The 24,994-nt window shown below is 48.1% G+C and overlaps 1 protein-coding gene and 1 long non-coding RNA gene across 3 annotated transcripts in view; both read left to right on the top strand.

Annotated features, from left to right (window-relative positions):
* Nucleotides 1-2,400: 2,400 nt before the first annotated feature.
* Nucleotides 2,401-24,167, top strand: KCTD6 (potassium channel tetramerization domain containing 6). Of its 2 annotated transcripts, XM_080995910.1 has the most exons (4): nt 2,420-2,521; nt 15,166-15,312; nt 15,504-15,611; nt 21,527-24,167. In XM_080995910.1, the coding sequence occupies exons 3-4, from the start codon at nt 15,585-15,587 to the stop codon at nt 22,211-22,213; spliced, it is 714 nt and encodes a 237-aa protein (XP_080852036.1). In that variant the 5' UTR covers nt 2,420-2,521; nt 15,166-15,312; nt 15,504-15,584; the 3' UTR covers nt 22,214-24,167. The 2 variants fall into 2 exon arrangements, with proteins under 2 accessions (XP_080852035.1, XP_080852036.1); XM_080995909.1 differs by lacking the exon at nt 15,166-15,312 and having other exon boundaries at nt 2,401-2,521.
* Nucleotides 6,298-24,994, top strand: part of LOC308471670 — a 76,686-nt gene continuing 57,989 nt past the window's right edge. The window contains exon 1 of the long non-coding RNA XR_013983052.1: nt 6,298-6,889. This is a non-coding gene — a long non-coding RNA (uncharacterized lncRNA). The remainder of the gene's footprint in view (nt 6,890-24,994) is intronic.

Genomic DNA, 24,994 nt, shown 5'->3' with positions numbered 1-24,994 from the left:
AATACTTGAAGAGCAAATTGCAATGACCTTATTGGAGAGGTTATTAGCTAAATATAAACTCACACGTGAACTAAAATTATAGATGCCATTCACTGTGTATTTGAAAATGGTAACATTCTAGTGGCATAAAATAGGCATGGGCAGATTGAAGGCTTGTAGGATCTACTTTTCCCCATTTCTTTTTTCCCTGGGCTGGAGCAGGGCACTTTGCCAATTTGTGGCAGAGTCAGCTATCTATTTATTTAGAGCATTTGTCCCCTATTCCTTAGCAAAAAAATAAATAAAAAGGTTCTCAGAGTGGCTCACATACAACCAACTTAAACAAGGCAGCCCCTGCCCACAGGCTTATAACCAATAAAAAAAATCCCCATTACACAAAAGGGGAAAGGAATAAAGGAGAGAAAATCTTACTCAGGCAATCCTTAAGTAATTGTTTTTATAATGACAAGCTTGCATAGTTCAGGGGTAAGGAACTGGACTTTCAGCAAAACTGATGGAATGAGGCCTGCTTTCCATCTCTCCCACTTGTGGAAAAATATACTGTATATTACAAGTTACATCTGAGTTACTGCAAATCAATGTGGAGCCTGTTTGACAAAATGGTTAACATTCCAAATCAGGGCCAGAGGGCCTAAGCTTCAAATTCCTACTCAGCCGTGAAGCTCAGTGGGTGATATTGGGCCAGTCTCTTATCTCTCAGCCCAAGCTAGGTCTCAGCATTGTTGAGGGCTTAATGGGTGGCGAGAGGATCTTGTACACTGCACTGAGCTCCTTGGAAGGAGGGCAGGATAAAGTGTTCAGGTGGGTATGTCTAAAGATCAGGGCCTTGCTGTGCAATCATATATGCATCTACTCAGAGGGTGAGCCTACTCCCTGAGTAGAATTTCAGCCTCAGGCTTAAATCAGTGGCCCAAAGGTGGGGAATCTTTGGCCCTCTGTTTAAGAAATCAACAACAATGTTGCTGACCAGCCGTGACCAGAAGAGGAATGACCGCTGGGAGCACAGAAACACCATGGTACACCTGCAACAGCACAACCGGACACCTTCATCTGCCCCACAACATGTCTCTGCTGTACTGGTCTCTACAGCCACAGGAGGCGCTGTAACTCTCTTTACCCCCAAAGGTTCACTCCTCCATCGTCAATCCAAGACTGACGGATGCCCACCAGAATGCTGCTGAACTACAGCTCACACCATCCTTGCCCATTGACCTAGCTTACTGGGGTTGATGGGAGTTGTAGTTCAGCAAATATCTGGAGTGCTAAAGGTTCCCAACCTTTGCATTGTCTATTCAAGCATTTATGAGCAGCCCTATCAAAGATACTTATTCTCAAAAATGTGAAGGATGAGCCAGATGAATGAAGGGTTTAGAAGTTAAGACTGGCTCCCTCCTTGTCCTTCTGCCTGCAGGTGAATACTTTCTTGATCCAATAGACCTTGGGAAACTGACTGCTTTTAATGAAAGGGCTGGTGCCGTGCTGCTTTTTCTATAATTCTTGGTATGGCTTTAATAATTTTGTAAAGGTATATAATTTTAATTCCATCATTGTTCAGGTTTTTTTAATTGTTTTTTCCCTTTTTTTTGGAAGCTGGGGGGGGGAGGCCAGGTATAATTTGTTGTTAACATCCATCTCTGGGGTGCGTGGATTCAAACCACTGCTTTAGCAACACCAAAGTGACCTCCCTGGGGTTCAAGCCTGGGCAGTGTGTATGGAGGTCCTGGGCTGCCCAGAAAAAGACCCCCTTCTTGGCCACACTGATGTGGTCCAAAGCAAAGAAGAGCAATACATTTGGCACCAGCTCGGCATCAGGAGTCGTTGGAGTGTACAAGGCGCCATCCAATTCCAGATTTACTCCTTAGCCTTTTCCTCTCCCGAAGAAGCCATCTGGGCAACCCAGTCAGATGGGTGGGGTACAAATAACAAAATTATTACAAAGTACTATATCCTGCAAGGCAGCAGAGGTTTAGGATCAGAGCAGGGTAATAAAAGCGCTTTTTTTCTGGGGGTACTCAAGGATATGCAATACTAGCACTCAGATGTTAAAAGCGTGGGAGTACCAGCGCCTTTTTTTTTTTATTAAAAAGCACTGGATATAAATAAATATATAGCATCAACAACAATAGTAATAATAATAATAATAATAATAATAACAGAATAATTCATCTCTACAGCCCCGGTCCTCCATGCATGCACTGAACTCGGCGGGACTTGCATCCGAATCAGTAGGCTTGGGAGGACGGGGATAATTTGCTCTTGGCTCGCTTCGGAGAGACTGACTCTCCTCCAGCCTAGGCCTCACCAGGCTCCGCTCCTCCTTTTGATCTCCAGCCCTTCCCTTAGGAAGGCTTCTCCCCGCCCCTTGCACGAAGCCTCGCGGAGCAAGGCAGGCCCTGCAGGAGGAGCAGGCGGCGCCGGCGCCGGGGAGGAGCCAGCGACGCCGCCGGCCCGGGAGCAGCGCAGAGCGCGCGCGACAAGCCGAGAGACGGAGGGAGCTTCCCCGAGGCGCGCCTGTTCCCGAGTGAGTAGCGGCGGAGGTCGGGGCATCATAAAATGGCGGGAAGGCGCCGGCGGGGGGACACCTCCAGGAGGGCTGCCCAGTGGACGGCTGCGCCGCGGTTGTTGCACCCTCGGGACGCCTGGCTTCCTCGTCGCGGCGGCGGCGGCGAAGGGGAGGAGGGAGGGAGACCGGAACGCCCGGGCTTCTTACAAAGAAGCGGTGGGAGATGCAGCCCGGACTCCTGGGTTCCTGTTCAGGAGAGGAGCAGCAGCAGGATATGTAAACTGGAAGGATGCTTGGGTCCCTTTTCAGGAGATGCGGCAGGGTCCCTTTTCAGGAGGGAAAGATGAGTGAAAACAGGACACCTGGGTCCCTTTTCAGGAGAAGAGGCAGGCAGGACGCCTGGGTCCCTTTTCAGGAGAAGAGGCAGGCAGGACGCCTGGGTCCCTTTTTAGGAGAGGAGGCAGGGTCCCTTTTCAGGAGGGAAAGGAGAGTGAAAACAGGACACCTGGTGTGTGTGTGTGTGTGTGTGTGTGTGTGTGTTTAGAAATTTGTCAGGATGCCTGGCTTCTTATTAAGGGAGTAATCAGGATGTGTCCGAAGGGCCATACTGGATCATTCGACATTGGGCAGCTACCACATAAATATTACACAGTCCTCCTCACGGAACGGCGGTTAAAGAGTGATCCTCTTGGCTATTGCAGTACAGTACATGCTAATGGGTAACATGGGCATACTTTTCTGTGTTAGCGATCTCATGGTACAGAGTCTGGATATTGGACTTTGTTTTATTTCGGGGGTTTTTTGTTTTTGCAGGCGCATGTGAATTATGTCATTAAGGCTGCAAACCTAATTACACTTACCGGGAAATTAGTCCCACTGAGCAAAACATGCTTGGGATTAGAGTGCAAAATACCTAAAGTTCTCTCTGTGTGTGTTGGCTTTGAAGGATGGATGATTTCCAGAATTACCTGTTTTTTGTTTTCATGTGTGTGCTGCCAGGATTCTTGGATCCTTCTGTAGTTTCTGTAGGAAGATGGCATTCTTGGTATTATGTGTGACAGTTTGAAGCATAGCCAGGACCTCTGTTTTTTGGTGGGGTTATTCCCCTGAAAGGTGGAGGAAAGCATGTGTTGAAGAAAGGTCCCTGTGCTGTTTTCGTTTTTTAAATTCAGTACGATGATTCTGCCAGCCCATTGGGGTACCTGAGTAAGAACCTCTCTGTGTTGTGGCTCTATGGCTTTCCCCCTCTGAAGGTAGTAGTGTTTGGAAATGAAGGTGAAGAGGATCCTTATTTAGATTGAAGGCTGGGGAGGAATTTTTAATAGGGTTTCTTGTTTGGTCTTTTGCTGGTTCCGGCACAATGTGTTTTCATCCTTGCCAGTAATCCACCCACAATCCAGGGCTGAAAATACTGTTCTACTGTATATATCTTTCACTTTCTGTTCTGTAATTGTGCGGTGCCCTTCTGCTGTTAGTGAAATAATCAACATGTGCACCAACTTTAACCAAATCAGGTCCTCCTGGATTATAACCTATGGCAACCATGTCACTTTTGGTTCTTGGAATTTGGTTTAGCTAGCTCAGATGCATTGTTTCGTATAAGCAGAAGTCCAAATGATAGTCTGTGCCAGTCAGTCTGTTTTGCACATGGTCACATAATTCCACAGGGGGAACTGCTGTCAAAAAAGACCGCTTCCAGTCAAGAAACAGACCAAGAGATTTTGAGGCCTGTGGCAGCCTGGGGTGTGAATTATAATAAGCCAAATAACTGATAATTTGATGGCCTTGTTCTCACAGTGGCCAACCAGATACCTATGGGAACCCTGCAAGGACATAAGCACAGCAACACTTTCTTTTTACTTGTGCTCACCAGCAACAACTGTTCAGAGGCATCCTGCTTTCAACACTGGAAGCTTTTATGCAGCCTTCAGGGCTAGCTGGTATCCACGGATAGCCTTATTCCCTGTGTTAAAAGCAGATGCACTGCATCTTGTGGTCGGTTGTGCACAAACTTCCCATGGTGACAGGAATAGAAAGTATTAGGTTAGTGGGTTCTGTTGCTGGACGCTCTTCAAGTAGCTCTGCCATCAGAATTTGGAGGGTATGTCCTGATGAAGGGTTAAGGGGTATATCAAAGAAATGCTGGCAAGAATGGAAAGCTGATCTTTGGGACCCAGGTGAGTAGCAAATGCTTTCAGAGGTAAAAACAAACTGTGTCGCAATGCAGGAATCTCAGCTAGATCATACATGACATTTTCCTGCAGTCCAGTTCAAGATCCTGGTACTTTCCTTCTAAGCTGTAAATGTTCTAGGTCAGGCATGGGCAAACTCGGCCCTCCAGATATTTTGGGACTACAATTCTCATCATTGCTGACCACTGGTCCTGTTAGCTAGGGATGATGGGAGTTGTAGTCCCAAAACATCTGGATGGCCGAGTTTGGGGATGTCTACTTTAGTTAATAGATGTGGATTGAATTGGCTGGAGATTGCTGTTTCATCAAATAGTTATTCTAGGTCCTGCTTAACTAAGGGGGCTCCCTCTGTCTTTGTCTTCATTAGCCAAATTATCAGCTTTGCAGCCCTGCTTGCTCTGTAGTAGGATATTCATTGATTCATAGAATTGCAGAGTTGGAAGGGACCCCGAGGGACATCTAGTCCAAGCCCTTGAAATGCAGGAATCTCAACTAGATCATACATGACAGGTGGCCATCCAACCTCTGCTTAAAAACCTCCAAGGAAGGAGAGTCCACCACCTCCAGAGGGAGACAGTTCCACCGTCAGACAACTCTTACTGTCAGAAAGCTCTTCCTGATGTTTAGTCAAAATCTCCTTTCTTGTACTTGAATCCATTGGTTTGGGTCCCAACTTCCGGAGCAGGAAAAAAACCAAGCTTGCTCCATCCTCCATGCCCTTAGATATTTGAAGGTGGTTAGCACATGTCCTCTTAGTTTCCTCTTTTTCAGGCTAAACGTACCCAGCTCCTTCAACCGTTCCTCATAAGGCCTGGTTTCCAGACCCTTGATCATCTTGGTTGCCTTCCTCTTCACATGTTCCAGTTTGTCAGTATCCTTCTTAAATTGTGCTGCCCAGAACTGGACACAATACTCCCAAGTGTGGTCTGACCAAGGCAGAATAGAGCGACACTATGACTTCCTTTGATCGGGACACTAGACTTCTCTTGATGCAGCCTAGAATAGCATTAGCTTATTTTTGCTAATCTATCACACTGTTGACTCATGTTAAGATTGTGTCCATATATGTTGTGATGGACTGATACCTGCTGCATTAGACAGCAGGTGGATTTTCTATGTAGCCACCAAATTAGTTCTACCTATTTATATATTTGGGGTAATCAAAGTGGCATCCTCCAGGTGGACTACAGCTTGCATCATCCCTGACCATTGTCCAAGCTGACAGGGGCTGTTGGGAGTTAGAGTCCAAAGACATCTTGAAGGCACCGTGTTGGCTTAGCCGCGGTAGACTGCAATGGCTAGTAAATCAGACCCCATAGCATTTGGGAGGGGCAAGGCACCGTCCACAGAACACTGCAGCTTCTCATCCTCCGTTCATTAGAGTCTTCGGATGGTCTACATCAGGGGTTGGCAAACTACGGTCCGCGGGCTGGATACGGCCTGAGGGGGTCGTTAAACCGGCCCCTGGCCCTTGCCGCCCACTCGGTCAGCCCCCGCGCAGAGCTAAACCGGCGTGGTGCGCAGCCACGGCTTCCTATTGGCTGCAGGAAGCTCCTGCAGCCAATAGGAAGCCGCAGACACCGCCTCCTCCCCCGCCATGGCTCCAAAAGCCAGTGGGCATGTGCACATGCGCACGAGTGTGCGCGCTCCCATGAGGGTGCCCACGCGCTCCTGCGTGCGGGCGATCCGGCCTGCCGCCGAAAAAGTTTGCCAACTCCTGGTCTCCATAGTAGTATCATGATGCAAATGCCAGCATATGGCCTGAGTCTGGAATTCTGAACATTTCAAGCTTTCCCTGTTTTGGTGGGTAGATGGGAATGTGGCTTTTGTTTTTAAAGAACCCTTGTGGAACAGGGTAAAACCCACTTGCAGTGCAAGACTGTACACATTTAGCAGGAAGTAAGTCCTGGGTAAGTATAGGATTGCACTGAAGTTAATGAACATAGAATACAGTGGTACCTCGGGTTACATATGTTTCAAGTTACATATGCTTCAGGTTACAGACCAGGTTACTAAACCAGAAATAGTACCTCGGGTTAAGAACTTTGCTTCAGGATGAGAACAGAAATCGTGCTCCGGCAGTGCGGTGGCAGCGGGAGGCCGCATTAGCTAAAGTGGTGCTTCAGATTAAGAACAGTTTCAGGTTAAGAACAGACCTCCGGAACGAATTAAGTACTTAACTCGAGGTACCACAGTAATAGAATCTTCAGTTTGGAAGGGACCCAAGGGTCATCTAGTCCAACCCCCTGCAATGCAGGAATCTCAGCTAAAGCATCCTGCAGGGTTAGGGAGGTATATAAATTCTAATCATCATCGTCCTCCATGTCTAAGCTAGGTTCATTACTTTCAGTAATGAGTAAAACTTAGCTGAATACCACTAGAGTAATATCTGAACCCTGCCCACATACTCAGTAGGACAGGGCAATATATCGATATAACCTGTTCAAAGTCCATATTGTGATGTCGGTTTCATAGTTTTTGACATAGCAACATATTGTGAATTTAGTTTGTGTGGGTGTGCACTATGAAAAAAATCACAATGTGGGGAAAAGCATGAAGCCAGCCAAAGCCTCTACATAGCTCCATCCTTATTTCAGACATTGTGATATATCAGTATATCGTGATGTTTAGCTGGTGATGATATAATGTTGAAAACCAGCCCTAACTGATGTTCAGCCTGCGACATAAGGGAGAAAACCGTGCAGGGAAAGTAGCTACCCTTCCAGCTTCTTTGTGAAAACACCAACGCAGCCCATCAGTCTGAAACGGGATGAGATTGTAGTACAGCAGTTATCACCATAAAGGGGGTTAGGTAAACAAATTGAGGGCATGTGCTTAAAAATAATCAATACTAGAGTACAGTGGAACCTCGACCTACATCCGCCTCTTCTCACGGATGTTCCAAGTTGCGACCGCGGCAAACCCAGAAGTAAACACTGGGTTTGCCGCGATTCATACATGCGCGGAAGCGGCTTCTGCCATCTGCGCATGTGCACAAGTGGCTGCCGCCTCTACACATGCACAGAAGTGAACCGCCGTCGAAGAATGCGCACACGCACAACGGCGCCTCTAGTAGCATCCGGTTTTGCCCAGCAGACAGGCCTCTGGAACGGATTATGATAGTAAGTGGAGGCTGTACTGTAGTTCTAAATAGCCAAGAGGTGGGTCATTGAAAAACTTGCATTTAAAGACCGCTCATTAATTGGTATCATTTTGTTGCTGTATTTTAAATGCTTTCTGACTTCTTATGCTGCCTAGGTTCCTTTGTAACTCTAATTTTTCTGAACATTTTCCTTTCCTTTTTAAAAACAAAAATGCTCATGCTCAATTCTTTACATGTTTCAGACAGGGAGATTCAGCAGAAATGCCGCTGTAGTTCTCCTTGGAGCTGGGACACATACTCCATCTGTTACATATATAAAATATCTTGGTGCCAGAGGCAGGGATCTTAGTATAATGGGATGCAATTGTCATTCTGCAAACAGCTTGAAAGACTGACAGCATGGAGTTGTGCAAGGAAAATTACAGCCTCCTTTTTAGTTAATTTTTTTTAAAAGCCCTTTCAAATTCCAATTTTTGTATTGTCTGTAAAATCTTCAAGGTTTTAAAAAGCCATGGTACCTCTGAGTGGGACGCGGGTGGCGCTGTGGGTTAAACCACAGAGCCTAGGGCTTGCCGATCAGAAGGTCGGCGGTTCGAATCCCCGCGACGGGGTGAGCTCCCGTTGCTCAGTCCCAGCTCCTGCCAACCTAGCAGTTCAAAAGCACATCCAAGTGCAAGTAGATAAATAGGTACCGCTCCGGCGGGAAGGTAAACAGCGTTTCCCTGCGCTGTTCTGGTTCACCAGAAGCGGCTTCGTCATGCTGGCCACATGACCCGGAAGCTGTACGCCGGCTCCCTCGGCCAATAAAGCGAGATGAGCACCGCAACCCCAGAGTCGTCCGCGACTGGACCTAATGGTCAGGGGTCCCTTTACCTTTACCTCTGAGTAGTTGTTCACACGGGTAGAACATCAGCCAGTTGCAATAATTTGGGAGCAGCCCACACACACAGTGTTAGGACACGTGACTTTTTCTTAGGCTCAGCCTCTGGTGCCACCAGTTAAAAGGATCTTAGGTAAAAGACCGTGAGCTGGATGTTGCTGAACTGCAACTCTCAGAGGTTGATGATACACCCGGAAGGCCACAGGTTCCCTACCCCTGGGCTGGGTGGACCAGTGGTTTGACTCAGTATAATGCTGTGCTCTATCTCTGTCTCTGTCTCTAACTAACAGAACTGATCACTCTAATTCTGTTTTCATTCTTTTTTATCCTGTCGAAAGGTTTTGCAGCGGCGTGTGAATCATTAGCTGACATTTACACAAGCTGGGCCTTACATAATGAAAACCACATAGGTATCACTTTAGGGGATCGTTGCAGAGGCATAATACCATTGCTAAGCTTACCCATGTATCCTCCAACCTTTCCCTTTGAAAACAAAGCGAAGCACCAGCTCAGATTTCTAGACGTGAGCTTAAAATTATTTAGTCGACAGCTGGTCAGGATTGACCAGCCGTATTTCCATCTTCCAGGACTCATCTTCCCTCCTTCCTTTTAGGGTTCGGTATAGGTACGCTGGTTGCTTTGGGGAGCAGTAGGGCTTTTTCCCCCATGGCAATTTCCATGCTTGCAGTTTTCTCCGTGCACCTCTACAGCGTCCTGTGTCCAGGGTGGGATACTTGCTTGGCGGGCTTGTAATGCCAGATTCAGGCTGCTCACAATCTACATGCTCTCTCTCTCCTCCCCCCCCCCCCCAATTTCAGGCCATCTGTGCATTGCAAATAGCTGGTCCTCCATACGCTGTCATGCACAAAAGCACACAGTTCGTCTGCCCCCTCCCAGCTGATCTGCGTAGATCTATGGGGTCATCGTTCTCTCGCATCAGATAATCAATCCGATGATCAGGAAGAGGACGATTTGTACCCTTAGCACTGTGCTTGATTTACATTTCTCGCCCCTCACCCGCTGCCATCAAAATTGGTGGACCTCTTGGGAAGCAGGAGAAACATTTGATCCTGGGGCAGGAAGGCAGTGACCCGCCCCCCCATCCCGGTTTTGTGGCTTTGTTTTCAGGGTTGCTGTTAGGGGTAGTAAAAAAAAAGAAAGAAGTAGTAGATATTCATCCTGTTCCTGGATAATCTTATTTTGCCCACTGAGCAAAGTGAGCACAACTTTCTGAAAATAGTAAAATAAAAACAGTACTACTACTACTAATAATAACAAGCCATTTCTATAGAACAGGCATGTCCAACACACAAGAGACTGTGATCTACTCCCAGTATAAAAATTCTGGAAGTGATCTACCCATGAAGGGGGTGGGAAGCCAAAGTTGTTTCACCTTTTTTTAGGGGGGACCAAGCCAAGGTTGTTGAGCTTTTTTTAGGGAGAGAGGGGAAAGATGAAAGTTCTTGACCTTTTGGGGGGAACAGAGCCACGGCCGGGGGGGCGGGGGCTTTCACTCGCAGACTTGCTTATCACCAGCGCCGATTGAGAGGGAGCCCGAGAACCTGTTCATCGCGGTCGACAGGTTGGACATCCCTGCTATAGAACATATAACATCTGGTCATCAGCATTTAAAAAAATGAACCTAGTTGAAGAGCTGTGCAGGTTGGTGGGGCGACCGAAGGTGCTGCCATGGTCAGAGCAGGAAAAATGATCTCTGGTTGCAATTAAAAAATAAATAAAACAGGATCCAGCATCAGCATCTATGAAGCCAAACCTGGACATGGGTAGGGAAAGATGTCAAATAATGTTTTAGGTGCCACAGCGTTGCTTTTTGAGGCACCTGAGATCTTTCCAGCCACGCTTGGGACGCTCACTTTGCTTCTGAGTTTTGTGCGTGGCGTAATATTGCCCCAGTTTGCACCAGCTTCTCTGTTCCTGCTCTTCTGCCCTGGGAATTGCCATCCTGTTATTTCTTGCAAGGAAACGTGGAGGACAATGGCCGAGCCTCCTATTGTTGCCCCCAGAAAGCTTATGCGCTCGGGCGCATGAAATAAATCAGGGTGCGTGTTTTGTGGTTCCATCGAAATACAGCCCTACAGTTTCCAGGCTAAAGTTGTTTGATGGAGTCAGCTTGTTTAAAAAAAGAAAAGGTGATGTTCTAACTGCTTGAGATAGTCTGTCACTGTGCATAACTTTGTTCCTTCCTTGAAGTGTTAATGTTTTCTAACCAGATTTCTAGATTGTTAGCGGTCCTGGAAACCTACACCAAATCAGTGAGGCATCTGCTGTCTGCGCCTCCTTTTTGCCCGTGCAAACGGATGGGAAGAGGCTTGCCTGAACTAATTGCTTTGATAAATTATTCATTCTGGTGCTACGCAGCAGGCTGGCGATCAAATGCTGTCTCTTTTGCCTGCGGAGGAGACAAGAAGATGTAAATCTTCCTTCCCCTGCAAAGAGCAGTGATTTAGGCATCTTTTAAGGCCTACGGGGTCAATAAAGGGAATGGAAATTGGTCACAAAAGCTGAGCTGGTTGATGCCGATTGACTTACTGCTCTTCCTTTCTCAAAGCAAGAGACGGACATCCATTGGGTGTCACTGCACTTCGGAGACTGGAGAAAAATGCCTGCAACATCTGACTGTGGTTAATTTCCAATGGGATAGTTATTTATCTCCCCCTCTTGCCCGCAGTAAACTTTCACCTACAGTGAATTCATCAAAAACTTTCAGTTTTGTTTCCCACAGTTGATGGTTTCGCCATAAGCTGTGTTCTGAGGAAACGTCGTTTAGTCGTGTCCGACTCTTCGTGACCCCATGGACCAGAGAACGCCAGTCTTCCACTGCCTCCCGCATTTTGGTCAAACTCATGCTGGTAGCTTCGAGAACACTGTCCAACCATCTCGTCCTCTGCCGTCCCCTTCTCCTTGTGCCCTCCATCTTTCCCAACATCAGGGTCTTTTCCAGGGAGTCTTCTCTTCTCCTGAGGTGGCCAAAGTATTGGAGCCTCAGCTTCATGATCTGTCCTTCCAGTGAGCACTCAGGGCTGATTTCCTTAAAAATGGAGAGGTCTGATCTTCTTGCAGTCCATGGGACTCTCAAGAGTCTCCTCCAGCACCATAATTCAAAAGCATCAATACTTCGGCGATCAGCCTTCTTTATGGTCCAGCTCTCACTTCCATACATCACTACTAGGAAAACCATGGCTTTAACTATACGGAACTATACGGACCTCAGAAAACATGGCTTTGGATAAAAAGCTTGCTTAAACCTTCAAGCTGTTTCCTCCCTCCACCCCCTTCTCAACGTGAGGTCTTAGTGGGAAAAAGAGGAATAATAGATTCTTACAAGTACTGGTAGACTTTAAAGACAAGGTGCTTGGATTACGGTGGGCGAAGATGGAGATCTCTCTGTGAAATCCATTAGCTCCACACCCTCATGTTTGCTCCCCCTTTAGCTTTCTAAAAAACAGTTGCTCTCGGGTCTGAAGGTACGGATGCAGCTGGGAGCCCCTCTCTGTACATACCAGGTGATCTTATAATATGCAACGTTGCATGGTCCGGGTTCTCAGTCACACAGGGTTGGGAGTCCGTGTGTTGCTTAAGCCTCAGAGCTCTTGTAAGGAACTGAGGAACCAAGGCATCTGCGCTTGCCTTGTTAACAGACTGGAGAACTCAATTCCCAAATCTAGAGGAGAGTCTGGCTGTGACAAATTAATCAAGGAGTTGACATCAGTCAGTTGCCTTCACTACACAGTTGTACCTTGGTTGACGAACGCCTTACGACTCAAACGTTTTGGCTCCCAAAGACTGCAAAGCTGGAAGTGATTGTTCCGGTTTGCGAGCGTTCTTTGGAACCCGGATGTCCGACGTGGTTTCCACAGGTTCTGATTGGCTGCAGGACCTTCCAGCAGCCAATCAGAAGCCGCGCCTTGGTTTCCGAACGTTTTGGAAGTCGAATGGACTTCCGGAACGGATTCCGTTAGACTTCCAAGATACGACTGTACTACTGAAAACCTTTTTCTTTAGGCAAGCCTACCAAGCCTAGATAGGATATAAAAACAGCCAATCACTTAGAGGTTTTATTTATGGTGAAGTGGTATACAGTGGTACCTTGGGTTAAGAACTTTATTTGTTCCGGAGGTTCGTTCTTAACCTGAAACTGTTCTTAACCTGAAGCACCACTTTAGCTAATGGGGCCTCCTGCTGCCGCCGCGCCGCCGGAACACGATTTCTGTTCTCATCCTGAAGCAAAGTTCTTAACCCGAGGTACTATTTCTGGGTTAGCGGAGTCTGTAACCTGAAGCGAATGTAACCCAAGGTACCACTGTACGTGTTTTGTTAAATAAATAAAATAAACATTTTCTGATGTTGACACAACTTCTGCGTGTTTTCAGTCCTACGTAGGTACGACCAATGGCATGATCCGATTTGAATATGACACACAGATTGTGGGCAAAGCTACTGCGCTGGAATGCCATTTTGTGATGTTAGTCTTAGCTTGGGGTGGCTTAGCCCCGGCCTGATCTGGACACCTCCCCTCCTTCCAAACATTTATTTTCTGGTCTTCCTTAGCACCCCCAATATGGGTGGCAGCAGAAAAAGAAAGGGGTGGTGGTTAAAAGTAGATACAGTGCTGTGATGTGTATGCAAATCACCAGTCATCAGATCAATCGTTTGATGAGTAGAGAGGGGCCAATTACTTTTCTCTTAACTGATTTACACAGATTCTCTAGAGGAGAGTGTATTGTGTGTGTTTTGTATGTGCTCCTCTGGCCAAAAATGGTCAACTGCCCCTATTTTAGCTGCTTCCATTTTCTCTCTCTCTCTCTGCCCCCCCCCCAAACCTATCTGCCTATGAAAGAATGGTGAGCCAGTTATTTCAAAGCTGGAAAGAAATATTGTTCCAACTAACGAGATGGATTTTTGCAGAGGGCGGCAGCAGCCCTGCTGTTTTCAGCCAAGCCAAGCCTTGCATTGTTTTGTTTTGTTTTGTTTTTACTGTGGAGAGTTCACGTTTGCCTGTGGAAATGTGGGTCGCCGTTTGGAGCGGTTTGTAGTTAGCCGTTCCTGTGAGATCACAGACCTTGCAAAGAAGCTGAGAGCAATTGTACTGGAAGCCGCATTCTTCCACAGCACTTGCAAGGATCCCAGTTTGCCGTCCATTGAAGCTGAAGAGCAAATGCTTTTCCGGTTCTGAGCTCCCCATAGTTACGAAAGGCTCCAAGGACAAAACCGTGGTATTGTTGTGGTGTGTTTTTTTTAATCTTTGCTGCATGACTAGAGAGTAGGAAGAGATCAGATTGAAAAAAATGTTTTTAATGCCAAATCGGTGGGAGTGGGGACTATCAATTTGCCCCAAATACAAAGCCTGGGCTGTGTGTTAAGATCAGCAAAGGAGGCCCTCATGGTTGTTCCACCACCCTCAGAAACTGTGTGGGTAGGTGGCTTAGCAAGTGGGCATTTTCTGTGGCAGCCCCTAAGTTGCGGAAGGCCCCCTTCCCATGGCAGTGTGTCTGGCTTCTTCACTGTACAGTAGTACCTCGGGTTAAGAACTTAATTCGTTCTGGAAGTCCGTTCTGAACCTGAAACTGTTCTTAACCTGAAGCACCACTTTAGCTAATGGGGCCTCCTGCCGCGCCTCCGGCACACGATTTCCGTTCTCATCCTGAGGTAAAGTTCTTAACCCAACGTACTATTTCTGGGTTAGCGGAGTCTGTAACCTGAAGCGTCTGTAACCTGAAGCCGGGGTACCACTGTACAGCTTTTGGAGAATGCTGAAGACTTTATCCTGGCCTCTGACACCTGAGATGTGTTTTCAGCACCTCACCCTGTTACTGTGAACATAATTTATGTTTTAACTTTTTAATTCTCCTTTCTTAATGGTTGTAATCGGCCCTGGGACCTGCTGGCGAAGTCTGGGTGGTAATAAATAATAAAAGTTTTTGAAGCTTATTGGCTAATGGTTATGTGTTGTTTTGTGTCTAGCCCATGGCTGTGGCTATTGCTGTTTGATTTTCAGTGTTGGCTCATTTCCAGTTTCCTTACTTTGATGAGCTCCTGTACAGGACACACATGGGTTAATGGCAAACCCTCCCCCATCCTGGAACCTTTCAGATGTTGCTGGACTTACATAATAATAATTTTATTATTTATACCCTGGCCATCTGGCTGGGTTGCCTCCCTTCAATCCCTGACCATTGTCCGTGCTGGCTGGGCATGATGGTTGTTGTAGTCCAAAACATCTAGATCAGGGTTTCCCAAACATGGGTCTCCAACTGGTTTTGGACTACAATTCCCATCATCCCTGACCCCCTGGTCCTGCTAGCTAGGGGTGATGGGAGTTGTAGTCCAAAAACAGCTGGAGACCCAAGCTTGGGGCAGGTGGATTTTGAGGTACATCCACGTCATTGATTCACATGTCCAGAGCGAAGGATTCCCTTGGCATATGTTTGTATAGGGCAACCTTTGAAAACCGTCTCCTTTCTCCCAGATAAAATATGCGGACCATTTTTTAAAAGTGTGGATCACCTTCAGAGACGAAGTGCCCATTATTTTAACTCAGGCGGCTGCGTAATGATTATCTTTTTTCCCCCTGCGAGGCTCAGCGGCTCTCTACACCTGCAAAGGATGCAAGAAGGTCAGTGGCGGGAAGGTAATTTTATTTTGCAGGTGATTGTCCTTGAGTTTCTTTGTAGCTGGAATCGGAGGCGCAGGCAAAGAGCCTGCCTTTTGAAGGGGTAGAAACACCGCTCGCTTGTTCTTGCTCTTCTCCATCTTGAAAGTGCTCACAATCTGCTCTGCTTTTTTCCTCTCTCCCACCCCCACCAGGGAGGAATAAGCCGTGAATTGCATAAACTTTCAAAAGACTTCCAATAAATCCAGGCTCACGCAGCTCGCGCATTGGAACAGATGGATAATGGAGACTGGGGATATATAGTAAGTATGCCGGCTGGGCTGTGGGGGCATGGCAAATTCTCCCAGGGGTTCTGTGTGTGTCTGCTGCGCACATGTGTTTAAATCTGCCCTCCTGTGCTCCTTTACCAGACAGCTGGCCCCATGCAAATGCTCCATTTCTTCCAGTCGTAATACCCTGTATGTGTTGTTGGCTACAGACCTACAGCCAAAGATTTGGCCAGTAGATTTCCTCTGTCAGCTGCAGGCAAGGGTGGAGAACCTTCTTCCAGCCTGAAGATCACATTCATTGGAGGCTTTTAAGCAGTGTTAGGGACTCAGATAATATAAGCTAGGCGCCAAATGGCTCCTTAAGCAAGATTAAAGGTTAAGGACCCCTGACAGTTAAGTCCAGTCGTAGACAACTCTGGGGTTGCGGCACTCATCTCGCTTTACAGGCTGAGGGAGCCGGCGTTTGTCCGCAGGCAGTTTTTCCGGGTCATGTGGCCAGCATTCTGGCACAATGGAACACCGAAACCAGAGCAGTGCACGGAAACGCCGTTTACCTTCTCACCAGTGCGGTACCTATTTATCTACTTGCAATTTTGGCGTGCTTTCAAACTGCTAGGTTGGCAGGAGCTGGGACTGAGCAACGGGAGCTCACCCCGTCGCGGGGATTCGAACCGCCGACCTTCTGATCGGCAAGCCAAAGAGGCTTAGTGGGTTATACCACAGTGCCACCCGCGTCCCACTAAAAAGCAAGATTACAGCTGCCTAAATGGAATGCTTTGTTGCCATTTTGGGTAAGACTGCTCTAAAGTCTTATTTTTCAAAGGGTGAACTGACTGTGATTGATCATCAATTAAACATCTGGCTGGTTCAGATGACAACCTTGAGCTAGGATAAGAGCTTTGAGAACTTAAAGAAGAAAAGTGGCTTGATCCAGGGACAGGCCACATATATATATATATATTGGCCTATTCTGACCTATTTTTCTTAATGGTGACTGCTCCTACTCAGGCTGCACAGAAAAAGCATTTGGTTCCTGAAATTCATTCCAATTGTGCAGATAAAATATACCGTATTTTTCGCACCATAGGACGCACCGGACAATAGGACGCACTTTGTTTTAGAGGGGGGAGAACAAGAAAAAAAAAATCTCCCCCTCTCTGCCCAGCGCCCCTTCAGCGAAGTGGCAGGAGGCGCTGTGCAGAGAGGGGGAGAACTTTCCCCCTCTTGTTTTCCCGCTCTAAAACAAGGTGCCGTTTAAGGTGCGTTCAGGCGGCTACCTTGGAAGCCTGGAGAGCGAGAGGGGTCGGTGTGCACTGACCCCTCTCGCTCTCCAGGCTTCAGGTTCCTTTCGACCTGCTCTTTGGGGCTGGCGGGGGGAAGCCCACCACCAGCCCCAAAGAGCAGTTCAGGGAGCAGCGGAAAGGCGCAGCGGAGAGGCTCCTGCCATAGCCGTGCGTCACCTCTCCAGCCGGGAGAGGGTCGCAGGGCTATGGCTTCTTTAGCCCCGCGCGCGCTCTCCCGCCTGGAGAGGTGACACACGGCTATGGCAGGAGCCTCAATAGCCGCGCGTCACCTCTCCAGCCGGGAGAGGGTCGTGGGGGGCTGCTTTAGCCCTGCGCTCGCTCTCCCGGCTGGAGAGGTGACGGGCGGCTATGGCAAGAGCCTCAATAGCCGCGCGTCACCTCTCCAGCCGGGAGAGGGTCACGGGGGGCTGCTTTAGCCCCGCGCGCGCTCTCCCGGCTGGAGAGGTGACGGGCGGCGATAGAAGCTCCTGCCATAGCTGCCCGTCACCTCTCCAGCCGGGAGAGGGTCACGGGGGGCTGCTTTAGCCCCGCGCGCGCTCTCCCGGCTGGAGAGGTGACGGGCGGCTATGGCAAGAGCCTCAATAGCCGCGCGTCACCTCTCCAGCCTGGAGAGGGTCGCGGGGTGCTTCTTTAGCTCCGCGCGCGCTCTCCCGGCTGAAGAGGTGACGGGCGGCTATAGAAGCTCCTGCCATAGCCGCCCGTCACCTCTCCAGCCGGGAGAGGGTCACGGGGGGCTGCTTTACCCCGCGCGCGCTCTCCCGGATGGAGAGGTGACGCACGGCTATGGCAGGAGCCTCAATAGCCGCGCGTCACCTCTCCAGCCGGGAGAGGGTCGCGGGGGGCTGCTTTAGCCCCGCGCGCGCTCTCCCAGCTGGAGAGGTGACGGGCGGCTATGGCAAGAGCCTCAATAGCCGCGCGTCACCTCTCCAGCCGGGAGAGGGTCGCGGGGTGCTTCTTTAGCCCCGCGCTCGCTCTCCCGGCTGGAGAGGTGATGGGCAGCTATGGCAAGAGCCTCAATAGCTGCGCGTCACCTCTCCAGCCGGGAGAGGGTCGCGGGGTGCTTCTTTAGCCCCGCGCGCGCTCTCCCGGCTGGAGAGGTGATGGGCAGCTATGGCAAGAGCCTCAATAGCTGCGCGTCACCTCTCCAGCCGGGAGAGGGTCGCGGGGTGCTTCTTTAGCCCCGCGCGCGCTCTCCCGGCTGGAGAGGTGACGCGGGGCTGTAGAGGCTCCTGCCATAGCCGCGCGTCACCTCTCCAGCCGGGAGAGGGTCACGAGGCTATGGCGTCTTCGCTCCATAGGATGCACACACATTTTCCCTTCATTTTTGAAGGGAAAAAAGTGCGTCCTATAGAGCGAAAAATACGGTAACTGATAGGATCCTACAGGATGTGTTATTAATGTGTGGAAACAGTAAAGATCCAATGATCCCCAGGCTTGCACCTCCAGATGGTGGAGATGTCAAGCGCTGTCCTGAGGCCAAGGCACCTTTACTTGGTCGCAAATGGTTTGTAGCCAGGTGCAAAATGCGCCTGGCTAATTTCGAACACAGCTTTTAAGCAGAGGTTGGGTAGCCATCTGTCATGAATGCTTTAGTTGAGATTCCTGCATTGCAGGAGGTATGGTGAACCTGATCTTTCTCATCCGTCTGACAAAGCAGGTGACTCCATGGGAATTTATGCTATGCTGAATTTATGTCACAAGGATCTTTGTTGTTGGTACTCTTCTAACAGCTTCCTACCCATGGAGTGCCTGGCGTGCTCTGGTCCATGGGGTCATGAAGAGTCGGACACGACTAAACAACTAAAGAACAACAACACCCATGTAGTATTACTGATTACAGTTACAGCCATACCTTGGAAGTCGAATGGAATCCATTCCAGAAGTCCACTCAACTTCCAAAACGTTCGGAACCCAAAGCACGGCTTCTCATTGGCTGCAGGAAGCTCCTGCAGCCAGTCAGAAGCTGTGGAAGCCCTGTCGGACGTTCGGCTTCCAAAAATAGTTTGCAAACTGGAACTGTCACTTCCAGGTTTGCGGCGTTTGGGAGCCAAAACTTTCGAGAACTAAGCTGTTTGAAAACCAAGGTAACAACTGTATTTATATTTTGCCTTTCAGGGTACAAAGCCTCCCAAGGCTGCTTATAAGTAACATTTACATTTTAAAACAATACATAATGTTATATTAAGTCATCAGGGTCTTTCACACAGGTAGGTAGAAAGATCCTGGTTTTTGCAGGGGGGTGCGCAGGATACTGCAAACCCCAGGTGTCCTTTGCCTACATCCTAGAGACTATATTCGTATCTGAGAAAGTTTTCACCTCTTCCTCTTTTCCTTTGAAAGAATGGGCAGCATCTGTCAATAGCTCCTAATGCACAAGAACAGCTGAAATCCCACTTAATAAGGCCTGCACAGGTGAATCTCCTAATGCCAAGCATCCTTTTCTAAAAACCATCCCGCAGGCTACGGAAGAATTAGATGAGCATCTCACCTTGACTCAAAAGCACTCTATGTCCTGCTAGCTCGCTTATGAATATGCCACCTGGCCCAGAAGTGAATCTGCCTTGTTTTTTCCAGTGCAGTGGTCAAGAAGTCATTGATGTTTGCAGCCAGAAAGTTTTATCTCCAGCTTTAGTATAATATTTTAAAGGAGCCTTATTTTGCTATTTCTATTGACTCATCCTGGGGGGCTTCTCTGGGCAAATCACGCATTTCTCCTAATTGGCTCTTCATTTCAGCAGTTCATTTGTTATGTCGCTCTTTTATTTCGACCTAAAAGAGATCCTTACTCAAGTCTGGTGTCGCTGGTCCTCTCGGCATTGGTTTCTTTTTTGTTCGGCTGAGCTATTTCTGCCTAGTATATGTTGAATGTGCATAGAGTAAGGAGAGGCATTGTGCTTGAATTCAGACTCTGTAGCCTGCTGGGCTACACTGTAAAGGCTAAGCAGGTTCCCTCCCTTCCAGACACATTTTCACACAAAAAATCTCCAAAAGAGTTGTGCAGCATTGTGGACAAAGGCACATGGGGTGCATAAGTGAGCTCATTCTTGGGTGAAATTGGCTTCATGGAGCCAATTAGTGCAGCCTCCAGGGGGGTACCATAATTGTATAAAGCCCAGTGGGGTTAATAGTAGACCAGTTGAAATGAATGAGTCTAAGCTAGCCATGACCGTGGATTTCAATGGCTCTGCTCTGGGCAGAGCTAACATTGGGTGCAAACCAATGTAGCGTGTGTGCCAGGAGTGCCACAGGGAACAGTGGTTTGCGACTGACCCTGGGGTACCTTTCTCGCACCTCTTACTTTTTTCAGCTTTGTAAATTAAGGATAAAGAGGCAGTCACGCCTCCCTTCACCTGGTTGCCCACCTTCCTTTCCACTTTGGACAAGAGGTGGGGACACTTGTGCGCAGGGGTGACGGCACAGTAGAATAACTGCATGAGCGGCAGGGTCTGCACTGTGATCTCAAAAGGAAATGGCAGGCCAGGAGAGAACGGGATGCAGAGCCAGGGCGATGTGGGATGAGTCAGATGCTGCGCCACTGATAGGTGGCTGCGTTTGGTCACCCGTCGGCAATTGTTCCGCGGCCCAAGAGAGCAGCTAATTATATGGCTAGATGAATGCTTCCCAGAGGATGGTATAGTTGTGTTCCAGATGGAATTGAAAGGCAGATTATAAATACTGTTCTGCCTTATCGGGGAGGAATCCAGTTGATGGCTTTGGGCTCAGACGAGGGGCTTTTGATTCAGGCGGTGCCTCTACTAAGAGGACAGGCAATTTTTTTGGGGGGGGGGTTGTCCTCTCTCCCCTGCTCCCTCTTTGTGCCACCTAAAAATTGAGCTAGGGACCCTCCAGAACAGGGTGGCAGGTGGCAAGAGGGCGAGCTGCAGGCATAGCTGTCAACCGTCCCTTATTTGGCGGGAAACTCCCTTATCCCAGCCCCATGTCCCGCTGCTGTCCCTTATTGATTATGTCCCTTACATTTCCTGGGTTTCAAAGGAAGCAGCTCCTCTCCCTCCCTCCCTGCTGGCCAGAGAGGAGGGAGGCTCCAACTGTGTTGCTTGGCTGCGTTGCTCACCCAATAAGGAGTCTAAGAACGACTGGGCTTGCATGCCATGTGCCGATCAAATCAGCCGCATTGCCTGGGGACTCGCCTTTGCTCAGCGATTCCCAGTGGAGAGGTGATGGTGGTTTTCCTTGCTGCATCCCCTTTGCCGGGTTGCTGCGCTGTGGGAACAACTGCTTGAGGCTTCGTTTGGCTGCTGGCTGGGCTTTCTGCCTTTGGCTCGGACGGGCTCAGAAGTTGAACATACCTGTGCTTGGAAAATCCCTTATTTTGGCTGCTGGTCCCTTATTTTCAAATCTGTAAGTTGACAGCTATGGCTGCAGGTGGAAGGGCAAAACTCCCCTCCATTTCTGTTCTTCTGGATCACAACCCCTTCCGTGAGTGCAAGTTGGGCTCTACCCTAATTAACTTTGGATAATAATGCCCCATGCTAAGTCATACAGGGGGAAAGTGCAGTTCTTATTGCTTGCTTGCTTGTTTGTTTGTACAAGCAGTGGTTTTTTAAATGGTTGTTTAAGGTACATACGGGGTATTCATATGTTGGCTTGTGAGAGCTCTGAAACTTCTCCTCTCCCCTTCCGCAGATGACTGAGCCGGTCACTCTGAATGTGGGTGGACATTTGTATACGACGTCGCTCACCACGCTCACGAGGTACCCCGATTCCATGCTGGGAGCCATGTTCCGGGGAGGCTTCCCCACCGCCAGGGACTCCCAGGGCAACTATTTCATTGACCGGGACGGGCCGCTTTTCCGGTATGTCCTCAACTTTTTACGGACATCAGAGCTGACTCTGCCTCTGGACTTCAAGGAATTTGACCTGCTTCGTAAAGAAGCGGACTTCTACCAGATCGAACCTTTGATACAGTGTCTTAACGAGCCCAAACCTCTGTATCCCGTGGATACCTTTGAGGAAGTGGTGGAGCTTTCCAGCACTCGCAAACTCTCGAAATATTCCAACCCGGTAGCGGTGATCATAACGCAGCTGACCATCACGACCAAGGTCCACTCGTTGCTGGAAGGGATCTCCAACTATTTCACAAAGTGGAACAAGCATATGATGGACACGAGGGACTGCCAAGTTTCTTTCACGTTTGGGCCCTGCGATTACCACCAAGAAGTCTCCCTTCGGGTCCACCTGATGGAGTACATCACAAAGCAAGGCTTCACCATCCGAAACACCAGGGTCCACCACATGAGCGAACGAGCCAATGAAAATACGGTGGAACACAACTGGACTTTCTGTAGACTGGCACAGAAAACGGACGACTGATTTCACCCCTTCTTTCCCCGTTTGTTTACCGTCCAGAAGCTATGTAGCAGCTTCTCAGGACAAGGTATTAAGAGACTGGAGACTGGCTTCCAATTAAACAACATTGGAGAAAATCTCTGCATCTCTCCCTTTCTCCATATATACATAGATTATATATATATATATTGGTTTTAAATATTTATTATGGATTCCTAAGGACCGGAGAATGGGCATGCTCCGGCCTCTAATCTTCCGTCATGTCGTGAGGAAATGTTTGCATGTTCCTGCTCCTTCCATCAAAGAAACTTTTATTTTTTTATTTTCTCAAAGGATGAAGCAAGAGGGCATCTTTGGAAGGACTGTGGAATAATTACATTTAGGACACGTTTTCCGTGGTGTTCACACCGTACAATGTAAAGTGCTAAAAATTGTCTCCTGGTTTTTAACCTGTGTTTAACCCGTCCAGTGCTATTACAAACCACTCCAGAGGCTCCAGTCCAGTGTGAATTATCTCATGCGTAAGCTACACCAAAACGAATAAGAAACAGTACAAGAGAAGTTTGTGTAGGAGATGTTCTCTCTGGGCTGTACCCAGATTTGTTAAAGTGCAGCTGGGGAGAGGAAAAGCTACCATCATGTAATCTAACCTAGTTTTCATAAATCGGTAAGCAAGCAGTATTAAAATAATTGAGGTACCATCAGGCTTCTTCTGCCCCTGGTTTTATTGTCAGCAGTACAGCATTTTACAGTTATGAGAACTCTTTCTTTCTATGCATTATAAAACAAGCAACCAAATATTACCCACGGCGATAAAAATACAGTTAGAAATATTTTCATTGGATTTGGAATGAAATAATAATAATACCTGTGGCAGAATTTAAAAAAAAAATGCCTGGTACAGTATTATTCCCAGGTGTAATGCTTGCCAGCAAGAAGCTAATAAAAAAAAATGGAAATTACAGATTTGGGGTTTTTTTTTTTGCTCTCTCGAAATTATTCCAAGATACATAGGAGTAAATGAAAATGAAGAAAGAAAACTTTTTAGAATCACTGGTTGGAATTTTCTAAGCAAAATAATGACAGCGCTGCAGTGAACTTCGTCAGGATTTAGGGATCTATATTACACAGGGCAGCTGGGCTGGGCAAGAGGAATATAATTGTGAAGAATTGCATCTTCCCGTAGAATAAAGAAGGCCAGCTGGCATGCTGCAGGCCAGATCTAGCCCTTGAAACAATTTGATCTGGTCCTCTGAGGCCCTACCAAATGCTTTTTGAATGGGGTTAAAAAACAAATCTTGCTTTACAATTTTGCTTGTAAGGGGAAGTAGTAGTGAGTCTGCACATATGTTTCCTATGCATTTTATTGTATTGCTGTTGCATTTGCATTGTGGAGATGCACAAATGCCACTGCTGATCTCCCGTCATTCGGGGATCTTTCACGAAGCCTTCCCACCCCTCCCAGGCTTATGACCTCATACCATCTGAGCGCTTGTGTTCTGCGTCTGCTTAGCGCTAATAGATGCCAGAACACCCTTTGCATTCTCCAGCCTCCAGATGAGCACTCGGGACAACAGAGGGTTCTCTTAAGAACACAGGAGCCGACCTTCTCTGCCATTAAAACAAACAAAAAGCTTGTTTCTCGTGGATGCAGATAAACGGTTTTTTTAAAGCATTTAGAAATGTACAATTGCAGCAGTCTCTCTCGCTTTGTGTTTGTGCATGGGGCTTGTAGTAACACAGATATGACCCTTATACGATGAAATACACGAGGTCAAGAAACGTGAGAGAAACAGTATTATAAATATTACAACATAAGATGCCTTTAAGGTCATGTTTTAGAGCTCGCACAGAAAGCAGTTCTGGAACATGGCATTCAGGTGTGTGTGTTTGTGTGCGTACCTATTCATTCAATAATTGTTGCAACCTTGCTTGCGAACGGCCTGAAGGGTTTTTAATTAAAAAGTCATTAAGTCTTGCTTTTGCTTCTTTAGTGATGTCAGAGGGAGGGAGGGAGGTTTCTGCCTCAGGCAGATAAAGGAGGCTTGCGCCAGCGTGTTTTCCCCTACAGTGTTTGTTTGTTTGTTTTTTGCTCAGTTAAAGACCAAAAAAGAGAGAAAGAAATCTAAGCAGCCTATTACCGTATTTTTCGCCCTATGGGGGGGGGGAAATAAAGGGGAAAAAATTATTTCCCCCCCCCAGGCGCGGGGCTGGGGCGGGGGAAGCCCGAGCTTCCCCCGACCCCAGCCCCCAGAACAGGAGCCAGAGCGATGCCGAAGCTGCGGGCAGCTTCAGCATCGCTCTGGGAGTTTGCGCGGCTGGGGGAGGGGGAAGCCCTCCGCCAGCCTCCAAACCACGTCGGGAGACAGCGGGATGGCGCGCTGCGCCTCCCCGCTGTCCCCCGAACTTGTGGGGCTGGCGGTGGGGCTCTCCTGAAGCCTGGAGAACTAGAGGGGTCGGTGCGCACCGACCCCTCTCGCTCTCCGGGCTTCAGCGAAAGCCTGCATTCACCCCATAGGATGCACACACATTTCCCCTTCATTTTTGGAGGGGAAAAAGTGCGTCCTAAAGGGCGAAAAATACGGTATATGAAAGCAGTAAAAGCACAAAAAAGTTCAATAAAGTTTGCTAAAAACTTCGGGAAAGTTTAGGTATAAGAGGTTTTTTAAAATTGGTTATGTTCTCAGCTGTTTTCAGTATTGTGTTCAAGTGTTGTAACCCATCCTGCAGCCTTAGAGTGAAGGGGGGGTGATAAATGATAATGGGCAGTGTGTAGGGAGGTCTTGGGCTGCCCAGACAACAAGA

This window comes from Podarcis pityusensis (genome assembly GCF_964106645.2).
Source record: "Podarcis pityusensis genome assembly, chromosome: 2".
NCBI classification, from domain to species: Eukaryota; Metazoa; Chordata; class Lepidosauria; order Squamata; family Lacertidae; genus Podarcis; species Podarcis pityusensis.
This window is presented reverse-complemented; position numbering and strand designations above follow the sequence as displayed.

What these genes read in the sequence shown, in the direction of transcription:
- KCTD6 (XM_080995909.1), top strand. Translation starts at nt 15,585, where the DNA reads ATGGATAATGGAGACTGGGGATATATA. An exon ending in ATGGAGACTGGGGATATATA is followed by an intron (nt 15,612 to 21,526) that starts GTAAGTATGCCG and finishes CCCCTTCCGCAG; the next exon opens with ATGACTGAGCCGGTCACTCT.